General features: G+C 38.9%; 2 protein-coding genes across 3 annotated transcripts in view; one reads left to right on the top strand and one right to left on the bottom strand.

The window, feature by feature from the left end:
- Window positions 1-14,551, top strand: part of LOC143300230 (anoctamin-10-like) — a 59,207-nt gene extending 44,656 nt beyond the window's left edge. For both annotated transcript variants that reach the window (XM_076613808.1, XM_076613807.1), the window contains one exon: window positions 1,356-14,551. In XM_076613808.1, the coding sequence (XP_076469923.1) occupies window positions 1,356-1,436 (81 nt within the window). In that variant the 3' untranslated portion in view covers window positions 1,437-14,551. The remainder of the gene's footprint in view (window positions 1-1,355) is intronic.
- Window positions 14,552-23,239: 8,688 nt separating this feature from the next.
- The window catches only part of LOC143300255 (serine/threonine-protein kinase Nek11-like), a 24,271-nt gene continuing 20,837 nt past the window's right edge, over window positions 23,240-26,673 (bottom strand). Inside the window, exons 13-14 of the mRNA XM_076613844.1 lie at window positions 26,398-26,479; window positions 23,240-25,722 (exon numbers count right to left, since the gene is read on the bottom strand). Of these exons, the coding sequence (XP_076469959.1) occupies window positions 25,527-25,722; window positions 26,398-26,479 (278 nt within the window). The 3' untranslated portion in view covers window positions 23,240-25,526. The remainder of the gene's footprint in view (window positions 25,723-26,397; window positions 26,480-26,673) is intronic.

Genomic DNA, 26,673 nt, shown 5'->3' with positions numbered 1-26,673 from the left:
CAGTTAGTTGATCAGTGTGTTGGTCTGTCAGTTAGTTGGTCTGTGTGTTGGTCTGTGTGTTGGTCCATCAGTTTGTGGGTCTATGTATGGAGTACCAGTCCAAACAGACCCTGCAGAATGAAGCAGGTGTGTTAGTCTGTGTGTTTGTTGCTCCGTCAGTTTGTTGGTCTATGTGTCATTGTGTGTTGGTCTGTCAGTTTGTTGGTCTGTGTGTTGGTCCATCAGTTTGTGGGTCTATGTATGGAGTACCAGTCCAAACAGACCCTGCAGAATGAAGCAGGTGTGTTGATCTGTGTGTTTGTTGGTCCGTCAGTTTGTTGGTCTATGTGTCATTGTGTGTTGGTCTGTCAGTTTGTTGGTCTCTGTGTGTGTTTGTCTGTCAGTTTGTTGGTTTCTATGTATCATTGTGTGTTGGTCCGTCAGTTTGTTGGTCTCTGTGTGTGTTTGTCCGTCAGTTTGTTGGTTTCTATGTATCATTATGTGTTGGTCTGTCAGTTTGTTGGTCTCTGTGTGTTTGTCCGTCAGTTTGTTGGTCTCTGTGTGTCTGTCAGTTTGTTGGTTTCTATGTATCATTGTGTGTTTGTCTGTCAGTTTGTTGGTCTCTGTGTGTTTGTCGGTCCGTCAGTTTGTTTCTATGTGTCATTGTATGTTGGTCTGTCAGTTTGTTGGTCTGTGTGTCATTTTGTGTTTGTCAGTCAGTTTGTTGGTTTCTATGTGTCATTGTGTGTTGGTCCTTCAGTTTGTTGGTCTGTATGTCTGTCTGTTAGTCAGTTCATTTATTGGTCTGTGTGTTGGTCCATCAGTTTATTGGTCTGTTGGTCTGTGTGTGTTAGTCTGTCGGTTGGTTTCTGTGCGTCATTGTGTGTTGGTCCTTCAGTTTGTTGGTCTGTGTGTCTGTCTGTAAGTAGCTCTGTTTGTCAATCTGTCTGTTTATTGTATCTTTCTTTTCTTAGATTTGTCTGCCTGGCTGTTTGCAAAGAGTTCTGTCTGTCTGTCTGTCTGTCTGTCAGTCTTTCTCTCTGTCTCATTCTTCATTCTCTTCTTAGATCTTTCTCTTTTTTTTTTTTGCACACAAGAAAAATCCAACAAAGTCAAGGAATATTTAACACGACCTGGTTTTTTGTGGTTTTTGTTGTTTTTGTTGTTTTGTTGTTGTCAGCAATGCAACCTCCCCATTTTCAACAAAAACAACAACAAAATTCATCCACATGAAAAGCACTTCAGACTACGGGGCGTACTGAAAATCATAGAACTCTAAAAATTTAATGCAGCCTGTGGTCTCACTTCCAATATCAAGTCAAAAGTATGAATTTCTTATCACCAGAGATTATCGACTTTATCCCCTTTTTTTACAGAGACTGGCGGCAGCGAACCGAAGAAAACAGATGCTGAAGAAGGTGTTCAACAGACCTGGGTCCAAGTCTACTGTGTTGTAGGGTCAGCGGAGCGTCTCTCCGTTCCTCTTTGTTTTCCATAGGTTACTACACAGTACACTGCACGGACTTTTCAACCACAGTTATTGTTCTCAAGACTCAAGACTTGAAGGCTGTATACTGGCTTCAAACGGAGGAGGTAATTTTATGTCTTGTAGAATTAATGCTGTTGTTGTTTTTTTTGTTACATATTTTTTTGTTTTGTTTTTTTGTTTCCCTGTGCTAAAAGTTAAAGGAAGTCTGGGTATTCTGTTCTTATGTGTTTCTTACAGAATTTTTGTGTTGTTTTATAGTTTTTCTATGCTAAAAGTACAAAGAAGTTTTGGTATTCTGAGGTGTTTTTTTTTGTGTTTGTTATATAATTTTCCTTTTGTTTTGTTCTTTTCCTATGCTAAAAGTGCAAAGAGGTCGGTACTCTGAGTTTTTTTTGTGTTTGTTACATAATTTTTCATGGTTTTTTGTTGTTGTTTTCCTGTGCTAAAAGTGCAAAGAAGTCTGGGTATTCTGAGTTTCAGGGTAAGACTTTGCCTTTCGTTAGTATGCTCACCACTGTCTGTGAGCTTGCCGGTCTGTTATGGTGGATCATAATGATGATGGCTCTTCCATGCATTTGACTTAGAATCGTCTGTTTTTAAAACTGGAGATATAGTTGCCAAGTTCATGTTTTTGTCTTTGCAAAGTTGGGAAAAAAATTATTGCCCAGTTGGGGAAAATAGTTGCCTAGTTAATGCTAAACTGTCTTTGCAAGTACAAATGGGAAAATGCCAGTAAATGCTAAGCTAACTTCGCTAACTTGTTCAAATGGGAAAATAGTTGCCTAGTAAATGCCAAACTGTCTTTGAAAGTTCGAATTGGAAAATGCTAGTTAATGCTAAACTGTCTTTGCATGTTCAAATGGGAAAACAGTGACCTAGTCAGTGCTACACTGTGCTTGCAAGTCCAGATGGGAGAATTGTTGCCTTGTTCATACTTTTTTTCTTTCAGTGTTTTTTTAAGCATGCTGATTTTATGCAACTGTATCTTGGCACTTGTTGTAATTGTTTGGAGCAGTCAAAACTGTACAGCGGGATGTAACCAAACTTTCAGCAAGAGGACATATGCAGAGCGAACGCTCGGCTGGTGCTGAGAAGTCTGCAGGAAAACACCTAGGTTGGTTTGCATGAGCGATCCTAGCAGCACTAAGTTTGCTCAACACGAAGATTTGTTTTGGTGCCTTTGGAACTGGAACAGACGTAGGAAAATTTCTTGTTGCCAAGCAAATTTAGCTCTGTTAAGATCTCTGTTGCAACCCCACCCCCACCCCCACCCCCACCGAATCCGGTAGAGCAAAGCCAGGAAATGTTCCTGGACCCAGTTGCATTGCTTGGTTCTAACAGTTACACGTGACTAAATGCCTACGTTGACCGAACTACGCCATTGGTCAGTTCCATACTACACACAGTTAGTAGCGGGTTACAGCCATACCAGGCTCTTCCGTCCAAGCAATACAACTGGCTCCTGGGAACAGAGTGATGGAACTAAGATTTTATTGATCTTTTAAAGAATTATGGTGGTGTGGTTTAGGTTGGTCTGTGTACAAGGTACACACAGTAGATGTGTTTTCCTTCTGGGTTTTTTTTTTTTGTGTGTGTACTTTTCTTCAGGTTTTGTACATTAGCAAATCTGCACAGACATGTGATGTTGATTTAGAGATGATGATGTGTTTTCTTTAATGTGTGGTTTTGTGTGGAAGTGAAGTTGTTTTTTTTTATTATTATTTTTTTTTATCGTTGTTGATTTTGAAGTTGAATTATGGTTCTTTTTTTTCTTCTGTGTGATCCTTCAAAGGTTTCTATTTTGTCCTCTGGGTTTTTTCTTATCTTTTTCCCGCCCAAACCCGGTAATTTGACATTTATTAGTTCTAACAGGTGGTTTTATGCCCCCTCGCCTCCTTTCCCAAATATGGTGACAGATCACATTTACATTGAATCTCCTTTATGTATACATTTTTTCCAGCATTTAACATGACACATGTATACCCTTTTTAAAAAACAACAACAAAAAAACATTACAGCTCGTTCTTTCTTTTAACTTTTGTTTTGGTAAAGTTGAAAAGTACCTGTTCACATTATCTTTTTAGAAGTTTTAATGTTGTTTGATTGTGGGTAATTATTCATTGTCAAGTAAAATTGTAGATAACATTTTTGCTTCAACCTAACCTGGCAGTTGTTAAGAGCTTGATGTACTGTTAGCTTCATTGTGTGTGGGTGTGGATGTGGGGCGGGTGGATGGGTGGTGGGGATGCCTGTCTGTGTGTGCACATGTCATGTCATGACAAGACACAAACACAAAATGATATTATCTTTTGCAGAAGAAAAAAAAGTATAACAAAAATGGTTTTCCATGTACCAAACTAACTGTAGGTAGCTGGAGAAAAACTTTCTAATTCCTCTAGAAAAAAAAAGAAAAAAAGAAGGAATTTGAATCAGATAAAGAGGTGATGTGATGCGGACTTTGTATCTCTTTATAATTATTGTTGGACATCACTTTATATTGTTGGCCATCTATTTATATCGTTGGACATCTCTCAGAATTAGTTATTGTTTTTAACCCCTTAACTACTGAACTTGGTGGAATGAGATTATTGTGGTGTGATTTTGAAGCACGGTTGCCACTTTCTGTGTTCTTACCAGTGGTGACACTGAGCAAAAGCAGTGCACTTCGTGTGTGTATGCAAGCAGAAGATCAAATACGCACGTTAAAGATCCTGTAATCCATGTCAGCGTTTGGTGGGTTATGGAAACAAGAACATTCCCAGCATGCACACCCCCGAAAGCGGAGTATGGCTGCCTATATGGCGGGGTCAGAACGGTCATACACGTAAAAGCCCACTCGTGTGCATACGAGTGAACGTGGGAGTTGCAGCCCACGAACGCAGAAGAAGAGGAAGAAGAAGAGGAAGATGTCCAGATAACTGAAGGTGACTGACATCCTGACCTGTAAGCTCTTGTCTGATCTCACTGAGGTGACAGTCCTTCACTGATGAGCATATTTGCTGGCAGCTGTCACGGGGTTCTTCTTCTTCTTCTTCTTCTTCTTCCGCGTTCGATATTGTTGGGCTGCGTCAGACTTGAAGCTTTGTCGCCCTGACGAAGCCCACAGTTTTCTCCAGGTCAGTCCAGTCACCCCAAAGCTGTGCCTGTAGCTCCACTCCCTCGGGCCAGAACTAGGCGTCGTAGATCCTCATAAGTGGGGCAGTGTTGGAAAATATGTTCTGGGGTTTGTGTACCTGAGCTACAGGGACATTCATCAGTGTGAGATACTCTCATTCGGCTCAGATGACTCAAAAGCCTGCAGTGGCCTGTACGAAGTCTGAAGAGGATTGTTTGCTGATGTCGCTGGAGTTGGTGGATCGTGTCTGTCCCTGTGTCAGCATTCGGCCTTCTCTTCCTTCAGCACTGGCTGTGGATGATGGTTTTTGCCTCTCTGTACGTCACTGGGTGACTGAACTGCTCCATTTTGCTTCCCACTTTTGACAGAGCATCAACTTTTTTCATTCCCAGTGATCCCGAAGTGGGAGTCAAAGGGTTAATCAGCAGCCTTATTAAGTTTGAACATGACCATGTGTCTGTCTATCAACGTTGGGTTTGGATTGGGATAATGTTTTTTAATTTTCTTGATGTTTGTAGGCTTGTCTGTGATGTGAAGTGAGTGGGTGATATTTTGTTGTTGTTGTTGGTTGGTAAGGTGCTGACATTTCACACAGAGAAATCTGTTGTGACAAAAAAGAGTTATACAATACAATTAAATGGTTTGATGCTTGTCTTTATTTATTTTATTTTTTATTATGTTGGTGTGGGTTTTTTTCATATCAAAATGTAGCAGTCTTCCTGTGATGTTGGTGAATTGTCACACAAATATTGATTGATTCATTTAAGATGGAAATGGTGTAGGCAAAAAATCGTCACACAAATATTGATTGATTCATTTAGGATGGAAAATGTGTAGGCAAAACAATTGTCACACAAATATTGATTAGGGTTGAAAGGGTGGAGGCACTGTTGCTATTTGCCTGTTTTGTTGTTGTTGTTTTTTTGTTTTTTGTTTTTTTTATTTTTGCTGCTCCATCATCTTTTCAGTGGCATTACTCCCACGCCGCTCATTTAGATTCCCCCATACACGGCCACACCTGGGTTCGTCCATCACAGTCCCAGCGTCAGCAGTCCGCAGGGAACCATCGATGTTAGGTCGCCAGGAGGCCACACACCAGAGGAGACCCTGCACTGCTGCTGAGTCACTTCGGTGGTGTTCAGTGGCGCCTGTTCTGATTTAACGTACTTTGGACGCCACCTACAAAGCCCCCTACTAACGGCAATAATGGCTTAGTCGCGAAGCCAGACTGAGTGAGCATCCCTCCCAGAGTGGAGACCACCACCACGTCCCTCAAACAATGGCCACCCATGAATCTGCAGACACTGAAGACATTGACAGGACTCACCCCACAGAAGTGGAGGGGCATCGAAACTGAGGTCACCATGACAGCAGAGCACGAAAGGCCACAGACGTTGAGACTGTTTTGTTTATATTGATGATGATGAAGTTTTGTTGTTGTTTATTTAAAGTCCCCCCCGTTGCATTCAGTCAGAGTGTGATGTTGATCAGTCATTTTGTAAACGCAGCTTTGACACGGACAGCATTATTGACTGCCACTTTTTATTTACATGTCTTTCAGTGTTGATTTAATAGAGTTGTAGCTGTATATGACCGAGGATGCATCCACGTTGTCTTCAGGCTGTCCTTCTGCTGGAAAATGGTGTTGGTGATGGTAAACTGCTGCTCTGCACAGAACTCGAGAAGAAGGCGCCCATTGTCGTTGCAATTACCAACGCCATGCTTGCCAAGGACTCCTTTCCAGGCTTCTGAATCTTGGCCAACTCTGGCATTGAAGTCGCCAAGGATGATGACCTTGTCGTCAGCAGGGGTGTTCTGAACGAGGTTGCGCAGATCAGTGTAAAACTTGTATATGAGTAGTTTTCTTCAGCGTGTCTGTGGTTCTTGTTTTTTTTTTCTTTCCTTTCTTTTCATGTCTTTTGACATGTGTTCTCATATGGGTACAACTTTGCGTATTTGTATTTTTTTTCTGTATTGTATGTGTGGAGAATAGTGGAATTTTAATTTGTTGTCCCTCAGTGGTGGTGTTGTTATTTTAAACCCAGGAACACACATGTTGTATGGTTGACTCTAAGAAGCATGAAGATATGTTTTAGAAGGAGCGGTTTGTTCTTTGGTTTTCAGTTAGAGACACTGAGGCTGCTTTCAAAACCAGTATTAGAGAGTAGTGTGCTAGCTGCTTGGAAAATGTTCCTGTGCAGAAACTTGGAAAGGGTTTAAAAAAAAAAAAAAAAAAGAGTTTTAAAACATGAATGCATATTGTCTTAAAAAAAATATCACAGTTCTTATGTCTGCATGCAAATCATATCATATGTATTTCTGTGTATAATGTGACGTCATATCACATGTAGATTATATTGTATATAATGTATCATACCATATATATATATTTATTATTCATCTTACTAACTCCATTATTTAATAGATTTCTGTGAATGAAATTTATCAGTTGGTTAATGTTTTGTGTGCAATATAAAACAGTTTATCAAGTTTATCTTTTAAAATAGTTCACATGTCTTCAAGAGGATTAGTTTTTGATAAAAAAGAAACTTTGTTTTTGTGGATGTCCATTGCCACAGATGTGTAACAAAGAAAGTCCCAATCAAGATTTTGAAAACAGTTCCGAGAGTGTCAACACTGCCAAATCAGCAATGCCTGTGTAATCTTTTTAGCTGCATGCATGCACAACAAGAAGTAAGAAAGATATGTGACCATAGTTGGTCAGCCAAATTCCCTGTGTAAGCATTTTTGTGTTCTGATGGTCTTGAATGGTTGTTCTGTAAGTTTAATATCTCTTCAGGGTGAAGGCTGGATATAAAAAAAACGTGGTCTTTCTTCATCTGTTACCTTCTTCTTAAATAAATAATATGTCTTGTATTGTCTTCAAAGACCAGCTCTCTTGTGATTTTCAAGCTCTGGGTTGATTTGTCCGTTTTCCTGATTATGTCCAGCTGCTATTTTCTACCCCTCATGACTTTCTTACAAGACATGCTAGGTCCATGATTTTTTTTGTGTGTGTGGATCTTCAGTTTGCTGTGTTGTTTTTTTTTAGCTGGATTTGTTTTCTCAGCGATACAGTTGAAGGGATTAGCTAGTTGTCTTATTTGCACAAGTACAGCTTTATCATGTGTTCATAATGAAAGATGTATCGGTTTGTGAAGCACGGAAATGATGCACAACACATGGAATCCATCCAATGAATTGGATAGCGTCCCTTAAAGAACTGCTGTCATTGCGATGTATGGGTGTATATTTTTTACTCACGTACACACATGCACACAAAGTGAAATATGCGTGCTGTGGTGTCTATGCATCCTTGTAACTTCAGTGCCTTACCAAACCTTTCGCAGTCTATTGTACCATTTTTTTAACGTGACCTGGGAACGTTGAAGAAGAAGAAGAGGAAGGAGGAGAACCATTTTTCACCAGCCCCCGGATCAGTGTCTTTTTATCGCAGATCAGGGGGGAGGAGGCAGAAATCTGACAGAAAAGGGAGAATAAGGAATGAATGTGGTGGGGAAAGGGCAGAGAGAAGTAACGCAAATGCTACTAAAGAGAGTTCCCCAGGGGGAACAGTCGTGGTGATGCCAGGATGTGGTGATAGCTATTGGAGATGGAGGAGGAGACGGAGGAGCAATTTTGTTTGATGTTCCATCACACATCTGTCAGTAGGGAGGGTGTGCAGGCCCGCTTTCATTGGATTTTTGTCAGAGTTATTTTTAGCGAGAACCTTGTGTGCATGTGTATTTCCATTTCCTTTTTTTTCCAGGTCACCGAAAGGCTGAAATTTCATCATTGAAACGGCTGTTCTGATGAAAGGATTTTGAACATTTTCAGTGACTATTTTTGCAAGTTTACAAGATATATTTGGTTTCATAATTACACCCACTATTTGCTTTAGTCTTCTGTGTTTACTTTGAGCGTGTTTCTTGTCATTTATCTGCCATTACGTATTCGAACTGATCCATTTATAAACTGTGCTGAAAAGTTGTCCGGACAAAAGCAGTGCAAATTCAGAGAAGCCAGTTACAGTGGTGGGCTTCCTATGTCATCATATGACCTATTTCTCGCTCTGCAAGAGACAAAAAGTCCACCATGAAAGCGGGCTGTGCAGCCTCCCTAATGTCACTGGTTTGGTCGTGGGGGACGCTGCACTGCTGAATGCACCACCAACAGTCTCCATTTCTGGCGGTCTCGGGATAGGGCCGGAGTTTCGGCAGACAGTATCGTTCCAAAGGTAGGAGAAGAGTGGCAGGGGTGAATGTTGATTTGAGGGATAGAAGGAGGGTAGAATCAAAGGGAAATATTTGAAATAGATAATTAAGTATAACTAAAGAAAATTAGTTTATGGTCTTCATAAAAGAGAAATAGCTAATTTAGCAAGAGAAACGACTGATAATGAATGTAAAAAGTCAAAAACATCAACATTCCCAGTGACTTTTGATAACATACTTTCATGCAGGTGAGAGTTGGATCGACAGACTGCAAAAGAGTATCTTTGTCACTTTCCTTCAACAGTAATTTCATCAACAAAACTTACAGATTTGACAGAATCTCACATGGGAACAGTAGCTTGGTGTGGTGATTTTTTATTATATTTTTTTTTAGTTGTGAAAGTGCGCATGAGAATGTCGTCCCAGCTGAAGAGATGGGTTATTTAGAGCGGATGTGCAGAGATTCAAAGAGAAATCTGGTCATGCTCAGTGACTACCTCAGATTCAGCGACATATTACGGTGCTTCAAGTCCAAGAAACAGCTGTAGCTAGTTCTGTCTTTGGTCCAGGAAATCTGTTGACCATTTTCAGTTAGTGTTCTGTTTGTTCTGTGAAAGCTGTATTTGTATTTTTATGTTCTTTTTTTTATTCATTTATTTTACTTCTGCTTATGTGTTTGTCAGCTTGTTTTCATAAGCGATTCTACTTTTTTTATTCATAAACTTTCAGAACCCGCTCTGGTAGACCGATAGACAGCATCCCAAAGACAAATTGACTCAATATTAAACTTTTTATTTATTTCATTTCTTATTATATATATAAACTTTTTATTGATACCAAGATCTCTTTTACTCCATGCGTTAATCAAGTTGTCCTTTGCTTCAATTCTGTGTGTCCAGTTGTCTTCAAAATTAACTGCAGCTTGATAATTTTTAATGTATATTCCTAGTGTTTTTATCTTTTCAGTCTGTCAGTGTGTTATAATATGCAGGAGAAATTGATCAGTGCTATGTATCATGCTACTGATATGTATAGAATGGTTATTATTTTTCTTATCTGTTTCTGATAAATACTCATCCCAAGTGTATGGGCTTAACTTATGTGTCTGATTATAACACACTGAGTTTCGTTTAGGAAGAACTCAAAACAATGACTACCATGCATGTGAAGCATCATTCTTAGAATCAGTGATGCACACAAGCCTAGCAGCTTACGCATGCACAATAAAGAAAGCTTTTTATCAGACATGCATATTTTATTCATTCCCACTGGTTTCTGCTATGAAAGTATCCTTTTTAACATGGCAGTGCTGTTTATTAGATTTCATGCAGAATGCCTTCTGAACTTTCCAGTGCTGATTTTGAGTGATTTTTTTTAAATATATATTTTCAAAGTGCTATTCAGTTTTCAAAGTATGGAGATTGGCATTGTTTTAGTGTGTGATTGTTGGCTAATAGACATGGACCAGTAGGCTGTCTGAAGCTGGCAGCTTGTGAGTCTTAATCCTTAGTTGGTATGCCTCTGTTATGCCTTGGTAGTCTGTCGTGTCCGACGATGATGCCATTTGTGCTTATCAGACTCATTTGGTGTGGACTCGCACACACACACGCACACACACACACACACACACACACACACACACATATATATATATATATATGTTTTTAGAGTCCCAGGTATGGATCTGCATGGGTGTTTGCAGTGAGGACATGGAAAGTATGTAGTGTTGTTTATGATTGGCCCCCCAAAAGCGGAAGTACGGCTGCCTACATGGCGGGGTAAAAACGGTCATACACGTAAAAGCCCACTCTTGTACATACGAGTGAACGTGGGAGTTGCAGCCCATGAACGCAGAAGAAGAAGAAGAAGAGGAGAAGTTTATGATTGGCAAAGCTTTCAAAAATATGTTGTTCAAAAAGTTGTTGTCTTCAGGAATCGTCCCTGCTGTGGTCTGTAGCTTGTTCAGTGTCTTGGTCAGTAATGGCCAGAGCCAGGTGTTTTTCCAGTTACAGACCGTGTCCCCATGTTCTTGAGATCGTGCGCAAGTTACGTCTCCTTTAACTCACTCAGTACGGCCAGTCCTCTCTTCTCCTCTACACAGACTCCTCGGATGTCCAGTGGGTGTCTGAATGACCCAACCTTTAGCTTCCGTCGTCAGAATTGTGGTATTCTTTGTCATCATTCACCTCTTCAGTATAAGAGCCTTCCACTTGCAATATTTTGATGGTGGTAATTGGGGTGAAATGCTTTTAACGTCGTCTCTTTCGCCGTTCGTATGGAGAGAGTTAATACTGTTCTGTTGCTTATATATCTGCCTTGTTGTTGTTTTATCTGTCATCTTATTTTTTTCCTTTCACTGTTTCAGTCTTCTTCTTTTTTCCCCCAGAAAACTGTTTCCTTTGCAGTTTTATTACCTACTTACCTGTTTATTACCTGCCTAGAATATGAGAGGGTTTTTTTTTTTTTTTTTTTCACTGTTTCTATAAGGCTTTTTATTGTAAATTTTTGTTATTACCTACCTTGCCTGTTTTATTACCCCCCTTGATTATGAGGTTTTTTTTTCTGGTTTCTTTAAGGCTTTTTATCATAAGGCTTATTATAATAAATGTGGTATCTTTCTTTGTTTATAACTGTATGCATTGAAAAAGTCTATGCATCGAACTGTTTGCAGCCATTGGCATATCTTGGGTTTATGTCTTCAAAATGATCTCTCTGTGTGTGGATTTTTTTTTTTTTTGTCTTTCTTTTTCATGAAGACTTGCTCCCATTTCTTTTTTATGTCTTGCTCCAATTTTGCGTGACAAGTGTACACACACACACACACACACATGGATGTAATTTGATGAAAAGTGTGGACTTCCAATTATCATTCAGACTTTAGGTCAGACCACCTTCTGGGAAATCTTTGATTGAAATTTTCCTGTTTGCTATTGCTGCCTTTGTTTCTGGGTTTTTTTTCCTTTTTCTTCTTTCTATCATCTCTTCCTTTTCTCATTTTGTGTCTTACTGGTCCATTCTCTTGTTGTTGCTTTAAAAAAAAAAAATTTTAAATCGTCTTTTTTTCTGGCATGATTATTGCTTTTAAACTAATGCCTCTTCTGGGGGGTTTAAAAAAGTGATTTTAAGTTCTAAGTACAAATATTTTTTTGTGCATAAAATCTTTTTAAAGAAACAGTGGACAACTTGTCAGCAGGGTGGTCAACACCAGTCATGCCCTTGGTGAGTGTGTGTGAACGGGACCGTACTTGTGCCTGGTTTTACTTTTCAGGTAGATTTTGACTCACTTGTCTAAACAAAGTGAGTCTATGTTTTAACCCGGTGTTCGGTTGTCTGTGTGTGTGTGTGTGTGCCTGTGTGTCCGTGGTAAACTTTAACATTGACATTTTCTCTGCAAATACTTTGCCAGTTGACACCAAATTAGGCATAAAAATAGGAAAAATTCAGTTCTTTCCAGTCATCTTGTTTAAAACAATATTGCACCTCTGGGATGGGCACAAAAAAGAAAATAAAAAAGAAGCCTAATTACATGCAAACTGCATTTACTGTTATATTTATATTTTTTGTATTCTCTAAACTTGGCACTTTGATCTGATATTCTGACCCAGCAACAAGAGCAGTCATTATTATCATTTTTTGTTCAAACAGGAACTCCTTTTGCTAAGCATGGAAGTTTTATTTATTTTGCAAACGTTTTTGATGCAGATAGTAAAAAAGGGAAATTACTCTTTAATTAATGCTAGGGGACTTAATTTGCTTTAAACTGATCTTTCTCATCTTAAACATTACATTTTGAAATTATACTCAATACATAAAAAGCTTGGATTTGTCTTGAAGGCCTTGCCTCTCTTGTTTCTTTTGAGGTTCCCACTCAGGATCAATTTTTTAGATAGTGTTTGGGTTTTTTGGGGTTTTTTTTCAATACTGAATTTGAAGTTTGTTCTGTAATGTTTTCAGCCCTGATACGGTCCTGTTTAGTTAGTTAGCTTGGCTGTCAGCAAGAAGAGAACATTGTTTTGAAAAGTTGTGAAATGGCAAGAGATTTGTGCTTTACACGGTTGAATTTTTATCATTTTTATTTTTTTTTAATTTAGTCAGGCGGTCCTGACAAGGCCCTCTGCAATAGGCCGGACTTAAAGTGGCAGTGTCAAATGTCATGAAATGGCTTTATAGGGGTGGGTGGGCACGGTTGTAAGAAGTGTGGTCTGTTGATGGATTGATTGACTTTGAGGGGGGGGAAGTCACAGAGGGTGCACAGTACTTTTGATGTCTTATCTGATAATGCATGGCACGCACATACACCTTAGTAAGACCAGAGATTAAAAGGATGTTAAACAAAACTGTATTGCTCAGCCAGTGGCTATCAACTGAACCGGATCTCTGAGCGTGCCCAAATAACAAGGGAGATAAATGTATAGTGTACTTTCATTTTCTGTGGATGGAAATCACAGTACCCTTTCTTTCTGTCATTTTTGGCTTGGTTGGTTTTGTGCTCAGAGAATGTCAAGCAGGCTTCATTCGGGTTTTTAAGAGAATTATATTAAAAAAAAATTTCTTTTTTAAAGGCAATAAAAATGACCTGCCCTTTTGAGGCCTTAAAATTCTTTAAAATGACCCAGGTTTTTAATAGTTTTAAATTTGGGGTCTGAAAGTTACTTCCCTCCTCCCCCCCGGGGGGAAAAAAAAAAAAAGAAGTTTTTGTTGGTGACAAAGGACAGCAGCTGAATTTTCTGCCTGCTTTTAGATGAAAAAAGTATGATAATAATGAACAAACAAACAAAAAAACCCGCCTGATTCAGAAATGATTTTTCCAGCTAAAATCACTCTTCTTATCCTTGTAGCAAACAAGAATTCATGTAAGGGGCATAAACCAGTACTCGAAATAACGTTCTTCTCTGGGTTCCTGATGCAGTAGTTTTAATATTCTGACATTTCATGTGTAAAAGATTTTTACAGGTTTTAAAATTCTGTATGGACCTTGGAAAAGCTAGTGAGAAGGAAAGGTGTTTGCTGTGGCCACCTTTTCTTTTTCACAGATAAGCTCTGTATAAATTCTTGATGTTCGTTCATTAAACGGTGTGATTTTGTGATATATTTACATATTGGACGCTTGTTAACCATAATTGGCATCATCGTCTGTCCAGTTCAGCTGAAGAATATTTGTTTGTTGTTATGGAGTATAGCCGAGTCAAATTGTGTGGTGGTTAACTGCTATAATGTAGCACTTACGTGATGGAAATACACAACTGATTGTGTGGTGTTAAGTTACTGTGGCTTTCCGTAACATGTTACAGAGATTGTTTTGCTGTATGCCGGTTGAAGCTGGGTAGAATGCAATGTGGTTGAGGCTGTATATTGGAATAAGGCTTTGCTCTGCTGTTCATTTGTCATGTGTGTATCTTAGTTTTTCAGCATTATGCCAAAATACACAAACACTCTCTCTCTTCTCCCTACACTCACACACACACACACACACACACACACATATTGTGTAAATACACACACATTCACTCACATGTGGAAAAAGTACATCCACAAAAAACGTCCAGATTAATTACTGTCCAGTTTTCATATGTGGCTTTCACAGATTAAAAAAAAAGAAAAAAAGACACACACAAATGCAACCACTTACTGGTATTCTTTTATACTTGGTACACTAGGGTGAACAGTCATCGGCATAAATATTATATTTCCAAGAGATAATATAAATTCCAATCCATTCAAACCCAGACAAGACAGTGAGTATGCCTGCACGCGTACACCAGTGTCCAAGAACTCACAGAGCATGTTTGGTATCAACACCTTCACACATGTATCACTTGTTGCAGTCACAGGGAGACGGCGATAGTCATGTCAGTAAGTAACCGTTTGTGCAATGCTATTGTTTATGTCGTGTGATATATCTCTTTCCTTAGGCCAGCGTAGCTCACTTATTCACTTGCCTGAAATATTGTGCTGAATATAATGGCAATGTGATTTTCTTGGCAGTGCATGGTCACGAGTGGAAAAGTGAGGGTTGAAGTTTTAACTTCTGTTGCTTTGTTAGGGTGGCAGATTTGTGTGTAACCCCCCCCCCCCCCCCCCCCCCCCCCCCATCCCCCACAATCTTTTCTTTGAATTTATTGTTTTATTTTATTTTATTTCATTTATTTATTTTTCTCTTTGTGTAATGTATAGACTGATCCAAAACCAGGGCTGTGGTATCTATTGGAAAGGTTTGTTTAATGAAGTCTTGGCCGGTGATTATCCCTCATGTGATAGGTGTCACTGGTGCATTAGTGTTAGATATTGTGGGCTTGTGATACCGTGGGGAATTTGTCCAGCTTTTTTTTTTTTTTTTTTTTTTTCTCTCTCTCTCTCTTTTCCTTTTGATTAAGAGTTGACAACATGGTTTGACAATGGGGAAAAAAAGGTTAATATGGTAGTTAAATTGTCCAGCTTTTTTTCTTCTTTTCCTCTGAATTAAGAATAAGTTGACAACATGGTTTGACAATGCTAAAAATGGTTCAGATGGTAGTTAATTTGTTTTCCTGGTGTAGAGAATTGTGACATGGTTTTTGGAAAAGATTCCATAGAGTTTTGTTCTCCTTGCTCCTGAAACTAAATGTCGGTATCTACATATTTCTGTACATGCTGATTGTATTAATATTGTTATTATTATATTGTTATTAAAGAATCAATTACCTTCACCTTAACAGCTAGGTGTGTTTGAGTGTGGTTCCCCTTGTTGGGAACACTGATGTTTTTTCTTGTGATATTTTCTTCCATTCTGAAGGAAATTAATAACATTAGCAAAAGAGCAAATGCCATCACACTCTAAGGTTCACGGACAGAAACTTGAGGCTGTCCAGCATTTCAAGCATCTGGGTGTCATAATCACTGATGAGGGCTCCAATCCAGAGACTCTTGCAAGAGCTGCTCAAACAGCTATGGCACTGGCAAGACTGAAGCTCATATGGAAAGACCGCAAGAATCCCCATCAGTCACAAGGTCAGAATCCTGCAAGCATTGGTACTTTCCATATTTCTGTAGGCTTTTGAGACATGCAGAAGAAAACTACAACACATCTCCTACAAGGAGCACAAGACCAATGACTATGTGCGGAACCTTGTCAGCAACCTTGTTGGGCCCCAAGAACCACTGCTGGCGACTGTCAAACGACGGAAGATGGCATGGTTTGGTCACGTCATACGACATAACACCCTCTCCAAAACCATCCTGCAAGGGACTGTAGAGGGAGGGCGCAGACGGGGGCGGCAGAGAAAGAGCTGGTCCGACAACGTCAAGGAATGGACCAAAATGACGATGCCAGATCTCCTCACGACAGCTGCCAACAGAACGGCGTGGCGAGCTATGACATCTTCCTCATGTCCCCCCAATGACCCCAACGGTCGAGGGAATGAGTGAGTGAGTGAGAAGAAAATCCAAGCCATGGAAATGAGATACTATGGAAAGATCTTGGGCATCTCATATCTCGAACATATCACCAACAAGCACATTTTCCAGACCATCACTCAACATATTGGGCCACACAACGACCTACTGACCATCGCGAAGAAACGGAAACTGAAATGGTATAGTCATACCACAAGATCAAATAGCCTTGCCAAAGTCATCCTCCAAGGAACGGTAGAGGAGAAGAGAAGAGGCAGATGAAGGAAAAAATGGTCTGAGAATATTGGAAGAGTGGACAGGGCTGACATTTGCTGAGACACAGTCACTCACACATGATCGTTTAGAATGGACAAGGCAAGTGCATGAGTCAGCATCACTGTGCCCTGACAGTTCCCCACGGAGCTAAGGGACCAAGCAAGCAAGCAAGCGTGAGTGTGCGTGTGTGTGTGTGTTTGATTGAGTGTGTGTTATTGTGTGTGTGTGTGTGTGTAAGTATTTGTATTTGTATTTCTTTTTATCACATCAGATTTCTCTGTGTGAAATTCAGGCTGCTCTCCCCAGGGAGAGCGCGTTGCTATAATACAGCGCCACCCATTTTTTTGTATTTTTTCCTGCGTGCAGTTTCATTTGTTTTCCCTATCGAAGTGGATTTTTCTATAGAATTTTGCCAGGAACAACCCTCTTGTTGCCGTGGGTTCATGCTAAGTGCATGCTGCACACAGGACCTCGGTTTATCGTCTCATCCGAATGACTAGCGTCCAGACCACCACTGAAGGTCCAGTGGATGGGGAGAAAATATCGGCAGCTGAACTGTGATTCGAACCAGCGCGCTCAGATTTTCTCGCTTCCTAGGCGGACGCGTTACCTCTAGGCCATCACGCCACGTGTGTGTGTATGTGTCTGTGTGTGTAAGAATGAGAAAGGACAAATTCCCAATTATGTCCTCTCTAGCCATCCAGCCCTATGATACAGTCTGTGACAATGAAAGAGAGACCTGATCTCAAGTCTGATCTTTAACCATTGACGGGCGCAATAGCCGAATGGTTAAAGCGCTGGACTTTCAGTCTGAGGGTCCCATGGTTTGAATCTCAGTAAAGGCACCTGGTGGGTAAAGGGTGGAGATTCTTACGATCTTCTAGGTCAACATACGTACAGACCTGCTAGTGCCTGAACCCCCTTCATGTGAATACACACGCAGAAGATCAAATACGCACGTTAAAGATCCAATAACCCATGTCAGCGTTCGGTGGGTTATGGAAACAAAAAAACACCCAGCATGCACACCCCGAAAACAGAGTATGGCTGCCTACATGGCAGGGTGAATAAACAAAAAAAACACGGTCATACACATAAAATGTTACATGTTTGTCTGAGTGTGAATGTGTGTGTGCCTGAAATCTGAGTGAATGAAACAGGAAATGAATGATGAGCACCCAGTGGCAGCCGTCAGTCAGCTCTACCCAGGTAGGCAGCCTGTTATGCAAATGATCCCATGTTTGTAAAGCGCTTAGAGCTTGGTATCTGACCGAGGATAGGCGCTATATAAGTACCCATATCAAAAAAAAAAAAAAAAAAAAAAGTGGGGAAACATCCCCAAGGACCAGAACACTGTGACACAGGTGTTCAGTTTCTGTTTCTCATGGAGGTGTCACTGCATTCGGACAAATCCATACATGTAACACCACATCTGCTAGGCACATGCCCGACAGCAGCATAACCCAACATGCTTGCCAAGCCTTGAGTGCATGTGTATGTGTGTGTGTGTGTGTGTGTGTATATATATGTATATACAGTGTATATAATCTGTCAGTGTGGATATCGTCTACAGAATTTTGCCAGAGGATAACACTCTTGTTGCCATGGGTTCTTTTTCAGTGTGCCAAGTGTATGCTGCACACGGGACCTCGGTTTATCATTTCATCCGAATGACTAGTTTCCAGACCACCACTCAAGGTCTGTCTAGTGGGCGGGGAGAAAATATCGGCGGCTGATCCGTGATTCAAACCAGCGCGCTCAGATTCTCTCGCTTCCTAGGTGGATGTGTTACCTCTATGCCATCACTCCACTTTCTGTTCCATAGTCCCTGTTTCTTTAAAAAAATAAGTAAATAAATAAATAAAAGTGTATGCAATTCAGTCCCACACGCACTTCTGATGTAAGCAACTCTCAGTTTGTACATTTTACGAGTTCATGCTCTCTCTCTCTCTCTCTCTCTCTCCTGCAACAACTGGCTGAAATCAACAAACACACCATTTGATTGCTCTCCTTTTTTTTTTTATATATATATTACTGTTATGGCTTATTCACTGCACATGTGATATGGTGTTCAGAAGTTTGTACAAAAGTCGTCTTGTTTTTCTGTAGAAGTGCCAAAATTACACTGACTGCATCTCTCTCTTTTTTTTTTCAGTTTCGACTCATCTGTTTAAAATATAATGCTGTCAAACTATATCCATACACGTCCACAACAAAGGTACCACAAACAAAATGGGGTTACTTTCACTCATATTAGACAAACATTCTGTGAACTCTCCCAACAGTGCCTTCAGAACAAACAAATCTTCTTCAGAATAATTTATCCTTCACACAGATCTGACTGGTATTGTACAGCTGTTCGTTTCTTTCATAATTATACACTTTCCCCTTGCAGACGGTGGCACATGGGGACATAAGTTTACAGAAAATTCATTCAAAAGCCAAACATTCCATGATGGTGACCATTCCCCCAATTACTCGATCTCTGTACAATATCAACCTGTCAGATAACAATAAATAAATTAATTAATAAATGAAAATAAATTAATACCAAATAATAATAATAAATAAGAATAATAAAGACATACTAAGAACTGGATCAACAAACTGAAAATAAGTAAGTTGTCCATAATGTCATTAGTTAGAACGAAAGGGTTTTGTATAGATTGATCATGGTGTACATTATGTCTGTTGAGTTCATCTTTGAATGTTCATCATTGTAATGTTAGTAACAAAATGAAAAATTACATTAAAGCTATCCATGAAGTCACTACTGAAAACAAAGTGGTATTGTAATACATTTTTTTCATACAATTTAACAGTAAAATAACGCTGAACTAAACAGAACCATTCATACATAGAATCCCAGGAATGTGTATGTTCTACTTGGCTATATAGGTTTGAAGTTGTTTTTTTTGTTTTGTTTTTTTTGCATAGTTGGCTACATATTTTAAATGAAATTAAATACAAGATGAAACTAGTGAAACACTACCAAATGATAAATGACACTGGTCATCCATACAATCAGTCATTATAAATGGCCCCACTGGAGTTTCTAGATCGGTAAAGGGTAACGGGTAAGGTCACTCAAAAACATGCACAACGTCATAGGCTGCATGTCTTCCCACATGACACCACGTTCAGAATAGTGCCCACTGCACATTCTGACCAAGTTGGGTAACTTTTCTTTTCAATTCTTTGCTCTTATCTGAACTAAGTAAATCTACATAATATTCCTTGCGAGACAGACTTTGTTTAATCATGCTGAATGAAATAAAAAAAAAAAAAAAAGACAGCGATACTAAGAGTTTGTATAATTTGCCTTACATATTCTCTCTGTCACTCTCTCTCTTATGTAATCTATATAACGAAGAACCCCCTCTCTTAGGTCTAGTGTGCATCCTCCCCCTATCTCTCGTAGACTTACATTAGATCTCCCTCGTAGATCTGTTGTAGATCTCCCTTCTTTCTTTCATGGATTTATCGGACTCCCTCTCTCGTAGATCTGTTGTAGATCCTTCCCTTGTAGATCTATTGTAGACCCACTCTTCTCTCATACACCTTTCACATCTCCTTCTGTCGTAGTGCTATCTGTTGTCGATCTGGATGGGTTATTTCCAAGGCGTCAGTATGTGATGTGACGTCACATTCTACCTGTTCCCCAACAGGTGTGGCTGCAAGTTGTCAGACCTGGAACTCACTGTTACTGGAATGGGAGACAAGACATTTATCATCAGTCTTAGTGTGTGGGTGCACATTGTGCATGTGTGTGTGTGTGTGTGTTGTGTGTTTGTGTGTGTCTGTGCACATGCACATGTAAACATTTATGTCTCAGGAACTTTGTACGGTTTCGTACTCTGCTTTGCTGATCACTAATATATGCATTTTGTTTTTTTTTATCAAAACATTGCAAACATTCAGACTTGTGATTATATTGCATTAAAGTCCAAATAGCTACACAGGCTTGTTACAAGGCTGCATTTTTTTTTTTCTACATGAGCAAATTTGAAATGTTGAGACAGGAATGTTACGTTACACCAAACAAACGTGTAACCAAAAAAAAAAAAAAGCACAATGAACAAAAACAGCAGCAGTTTTAACCCATTCTAAGCATCATTCTTATATTGGCAAGCATACATGTTTCAATGGAATTATGTGCAGTTCATGCATTAACCACAAAACAAGCTTATCGTGGTGGGGTTTTTTTGTTTTGTTTTTTTGTGTTTTTTTTCTTTTTCAAATCAAACATCATGTGAGCAAACACTAAAACCCGGACCAATTACATTTTGACATGCACAAGCACACATTTTGGTCAAGATTACTTGCTTTCACACATTATACAAATACCGTGATAACAGAGAAAGATTATGCTTTTTACAGAACAAAGATATGTTGTATTGAAATTAATGTTTTAAGCAAAGAAAACGATACGTTGTATTAAAATCAATGTTTTATGCAAAGAAAAAAGTAAAAACAAACACACAAACAAAACACACACACACACACAAACAAACTTTCTTTTGGACGGAATATTATACAAAAATATTCCTGTTTGATTTGTTAATAAATATTTCAGATTCCTGTTTTTAACGTAAAAATAGATGTAATAACCCAACACACATTGAACATACACACATATGTTCACACACACACACACACACACACACACACACACACACACACACATTTTAACCTATCTTAAATCACTTTTCGTGAATCAACATCAAATTTATGACCAACCAAACTAGTTACCAATACAGATATACATGTTGACATACACAAGTATGCCCATGTAACTGGCCACATTTACAAAATTTGCCTTCCACAGCTCTTTCTTTCTTTCTTTACAAAAGATAAGGAAAGGATTATGGTAAATAAAAAAAAAAATTAAAAGTTTCAAACACTGTAAAAACACAATCACATTCGGGACTATCACAATACCCACTGGACGGCATGTTACAAAGTTGGCCATGATATGTTTCTTTGATCCACTGATCAAATGATATGTACGATTCATTTGGAAATTCACAACCAAAATGGAATGACAGAAAAGAAACAACAACAGTTTCAGTTTCAGTTTCAGTAGCTCCAGGAGGCGTCACTGCGTTCGGACAAATCCATATACGCTACACCACATCTGCCAAGCAGATGCCTGACCAGCAGCGTAACCCAGCGCACTTAGTCAGGCCTTGAGAGAGAGAGAAAAAAAAGGTGAATAAATAATAGATAAGCGTACATAAATAAATAAATAAATAAATAATAATTATAAAAAAGGTAGCAGTAATAATAATAATAATGATAATAATAATAATAAATAAATAAGACAACAATGATGAACAGGGACAAACGGACAAAGAAACACTCTGATAACAAAGTGAACAGGACAAAACTACAACAGATAAAGATGAACTATTTTAAGAGTGACACTCACAACAACAAAGTATGAAAACAAAGATGAACTATTTTAAGAGTGACACTCACAACAACAAAGTATGAAAACAAAGATGAACTATTTTAAGAGTGACACTCACGACAACAAAGTATGAAAACAAAGATGAACTATTTTAAGAGTGACACTCACGACAACAAAGTATGAAAACAAAGATGAACTATTTTAAGAGTGACACTCACAACAACAAAGTATGAAAACAGAGATTAACTATTTTAAGAGTGACACTCACAACAACAAAGTATGAAAACAAAGATGAACTATTAGTGACACTCACAACAACAAAGTATGAAAACAAAGATGAACTATTTTAAGAGTGACACTCACAACAACAAAGTATGAAAACAGAGATGAACTATTTTAAGAGTGACACTCACAACAACAAAGTATGAAAACAAAGATGAACTATTTTAAGAGTGACACTCACAACAACAAAGTATGAAAACAAAGATGAACTATTTTAAGAGTGACACTCACAACAACAAAGTATGAAAACAAAGATTAACTATTTTAAGAGTGACACTCACAACAACAAAGTATGAAAACAAAGATTAACTATTTTAAGAGTGACACTCACAACAACAAAGTATGAAAACAAAGATGAACTATTTTAAGAGTGACACTCACAACAACAAAGTATGAAAACAAAGATGAACTATTTTAAGAGTGACACTCACAACAACAAAGTATGAAAACAAAGATGAACTATTAGTGACACTCACAACAACAAAGTATGAAAACAAAGATGAACTATTTTAAGAGTGACGCTCACAACAACAAAGTATGAAAACAAAGATGAACTATTTTAAGAGTGACGCTCACAACAACAAAGTATGAAAACATGCAAATTAACAAACCGTGAGGCCAGGAGATGAAATGATTTAACAAATAGTAAAGAGTGGTAACTCTCTCCATTACACAAGGTACACAACTTCAAGTCAGTGATGCTTACGCTACCGATTCAGCCAGCACACAGGTAAATAAAAGGTACATTGGAACAAACCCAGACACTTCCTCATTGTTTATTTCCAGTTGATAAACCACCGAGGCAACCATGTGTTTGTTCTGTATTGTCCATGTGTTCTGTGTGGCTTATTCAGGATTAAAGAGGCTATGCCAGTCTTGAATAAAAGCTAATTTGTGTTTGCACATTTCTTCTGTCTTTGCTGCTGTGTGCACATGTCAAATGAGTGGTATAAGGTCAGGCCCGGCGCTTCCTTTTTTGAGGAAGTGTCTCGGTTTGTTCCAATGTACCTTTTATTTACCTGTGTGCTAGCTGAATCGGTAGCGTAAGCATCACTGACTTGAAGTTGTGTACCTTGTGTAATGGAGAGAGTTACCACTCTTTACTATATGAAAAAACATGCAGGTTTGATCAAAAAACAGTTGCATTAACTTCACAAATGTTCATGCTGTGATGGGTGTAAACACAAAGGACAACATACAGAGATACAACAAAAACTCTACATTTTTACTGGCAAATTTACGTAGGAGAATTCTAACATATGGAGGGAGAAAAAAACACAAACAAACCAACTCATATCAAAAAAGTAAATAAAAGTATGAAAGAGGCAGGAAGGCCAACACAAAAATCCAACGAAATCTCCCCTCGATCAGTGCAATACTAACCTCTGCCAGTGCCACACTTGAGAGATGTTCCCCAGTCATGCAGTGCAACAGGGCTTGGTCACTGCACTACTGGACAAAACTTTTGTCACAGGTTCCAAAAAAAAAAAAAAAAAAAAGGGTTCTGTTCTGACCCCAATCATTTTTTTAAAACATACTTGTTTTACGCTATGTCTCATGCTATGTCCCATGAACAACCGAAAGAAATTTTTTTCTTAAAATTACGTTTAAGTAACATACATACCGTGACCCACTAGTGCAGACTCCGGCAGGGGTCTGATTCCTGTCCTGTGCAAACTACTACTACCCACCTATGCGGAGAAAACGAAAGTAGCTACTTGCCGATAACCTCCTGAAGTATGTTTTAGAAAACGAAGTCATTCAACTCTGTATAGGATGTTTCCTGTTCTCAGAATGAAAAAAAAAATGTGTTGAACACAGGCCTCCAACCGACATGTTTTGGTACACAAAGTCATTCAACTCTGTATCAGACGTTTCCCTGTTCTCACTCTCAGTATGAAAAAAAGTGTTGAACACAGGTCTGCAGAGGTCAACTCATGAAAAGCAAAACCTGGATTTAGTTATAACAGGAAATGGGGGGATAAAAAAAAAGAATTCAAACACTGCATTATCAAAACCTCTCTGATAACTTAAAAGACATTTAAGGAGAGATATCCCTGAGTTTTCCTGTTTGAAATTTTTTTTTTTTTTTTCCTTTTTACGCTGATATGCAAAAATGTATTTTCAACATCTAAATGATTATACTCTAAAGAAGCATACTGAACTGGCCAGGGGGAAAAATTTCCTTCTAAACCTGGCGATCCACTGGTGAAAACATGCTGATAAAAAATAGATTTCCCACATCTGCACATGAACATCGTTTTGCCTGGATACCACAGTACTGAGACACAGACATGAAGACATACACAGAGTACTGGTTCTATAACACAAGTGTGTAACACACACATGACATGAAAACATACACAGAGTACTGGTTCTATAACACAAGTGTGTAACACACACATGACGTGAAGACATACACAGAGTACTGGTTCTATAACACAAGTGTGTAACACACACATGACATGAAAACATACACAGAGTACTGGTTCTATAACACAAGTGTGTAACACACACACATGACGTGAAGACATACACAGAATACTGGTTCTATAGCACAAGCCTGTGACACACAAACACAAACACATTACAGTATGACAATGAGAAGAGTGAAAACTAATGACAGAGCCTAAACAAAAACCAAAAAAAAAAATGTATATTACAAAAAAAAATCCAATTTCTTTTGAATTTTGAAAAAACAGAGAAGAATGGCACATACAAAGTATGAAAAAAATGATAAATCCACCTCTGCTGCCAAAGACATGAAAAAAGAAAGAAAAAAAAACCCCCAAGGAACTGACGAGAAGCCTGCACAGAAAAACAAACCATTTTGAAAATGCTAGACAAAACAAAAATAAGCTCAGAAGACCAGAGATTGTCAAGAAACATTAGGCAAAATACAAGTAAGCTTAGAAAGACTTCAGAAATAGGACAGAGAGTTTTTTTTTTTTACGTACATAAGACAAAATACATGCTTAGAAAGACTTGATAAATAGGACAGATTTTTTTTCTTTTAAAGTATATGAGACAAAATACAAGTAAGCTTAGAAAGACGTGAGAAACAGTACAGAGATTATCAAAAACGTACATGAGACAAAAACACATGTGAGCTTAGAAAGACTTGAGAAATTGACAAAAAAAAAAAAAAAAAAGAATAAGAAAAAAGGTTGTCACAATATAAGGACAACTTCAATCATAAACTCTTTCAGTCCACATTGCTTTTTCTCTCACAATACTGATGGTCATATCCACTCCACATCGGCTACCCTCTCGATAAACAACACTCAAAAATTTTTTTCCCAGTCTCTCTCTCCACACCACACCCTGTCTCAACGCTCTTCTCTCCCCCTTTGCATGCCTCGATGCGCTTCCCTCCCCTCCCCTCGCTCAGCTGCCCAGTTTGGACTGCTCCTCCAGAAAGAGCAGCTGGTCCACGATGAAGCAGTCGGAAGGGTTGGGCACGTACTGACGCAGGCCCTCCATGATCTCCTTCTCGCTCTTGCCGTTGTCCTCGCTGCGAGCCTTCCGCAGGTAGTCGTAGGCTTTCTTGAACACGTCCTCGCCCAGGGAGGCTATGCACTGCCTGAAAACACAGCGCGACATGAGTAGAAAAAGAAGAGAGAGAGAAAAAAAAAAAATGTGGGTGTGTGTAGTGTTTCTTTAAAAGCATCCAAAAGTGTTAACATTTATGCACACAGGTGCATAAACACAACAGCAAAAACACACAAATACAGACACACACAACACACATACACACACACACACACATATGTATATAAAGTAACTTCTAATCCCTCCTTCGATTTTTCCCTGACCTCGTCTAATATCACTTATTGTCAAAAGACAAACTAAAGAACGAACACACACACACACACACACACTCAAAATAACACACACAAATGCATAAACACAACTCATACATACTCACAACACATGCACAACACACTAATGCACACACACACACACACACACACACACACACACACACACAGAACAGTTGGTTCGCTGTTATAGTTGTTAGTTTTTCATTAGAAAGATGTATTGTTATGCTTTCTTTTAAAAACAAAACTTAAATCAATTATTTTCTATATGTAACACACACACACACACACACACTTCCACTTACTTGCATGCATACACAGTAATTTCTTCCCCCACCCCCACCCCCACCCCTCAATTTTTTTTTTTCCTACTCTCGTCTAATATCACTTTCAGTGAGAAGACGTTAAACTAAAGAACGAACGAACACAGAACACACCGTCTGAGGTTTTTGACTTTGATATCTCTTGCACCGGGTCCAAAAGCCCCTGACACCGTGTCATCAGCTATCACCGTGTTCTCTGCACAACAGGAATAATAACAGCAACTCTGATAATACTCGCAACAAACTGCAACAAAAACACTGATAATCTAAAGGTGACGTCCACTGTCAAGGGGCTAATGGAGCTGAAACTGTTTTCAGCACACGTCTTTGCAAGACAGTGTCTTTTTTTTTTTTTTTTGTATGGTTTTCCAGTTTCAAGTGTGGTGCTTG

Source organism: Babylonia areolata, chromosome 26 (genome assembly GCF_041734735.1).
Source record: "Babylonia areolata isolate BAREFJ2019XMU chromosome 26, ASM4173473v1, whole genome shotgun sequence".
NCBI lineage: Eukaryota > Metazoa > Mollusca > Gastropoda > Neogastropoda > Buccinidae > Babylonia > Babylonia areolata.
This window is presented reverse-complemented; position numbering and strand designations above follow the sequence as displayed.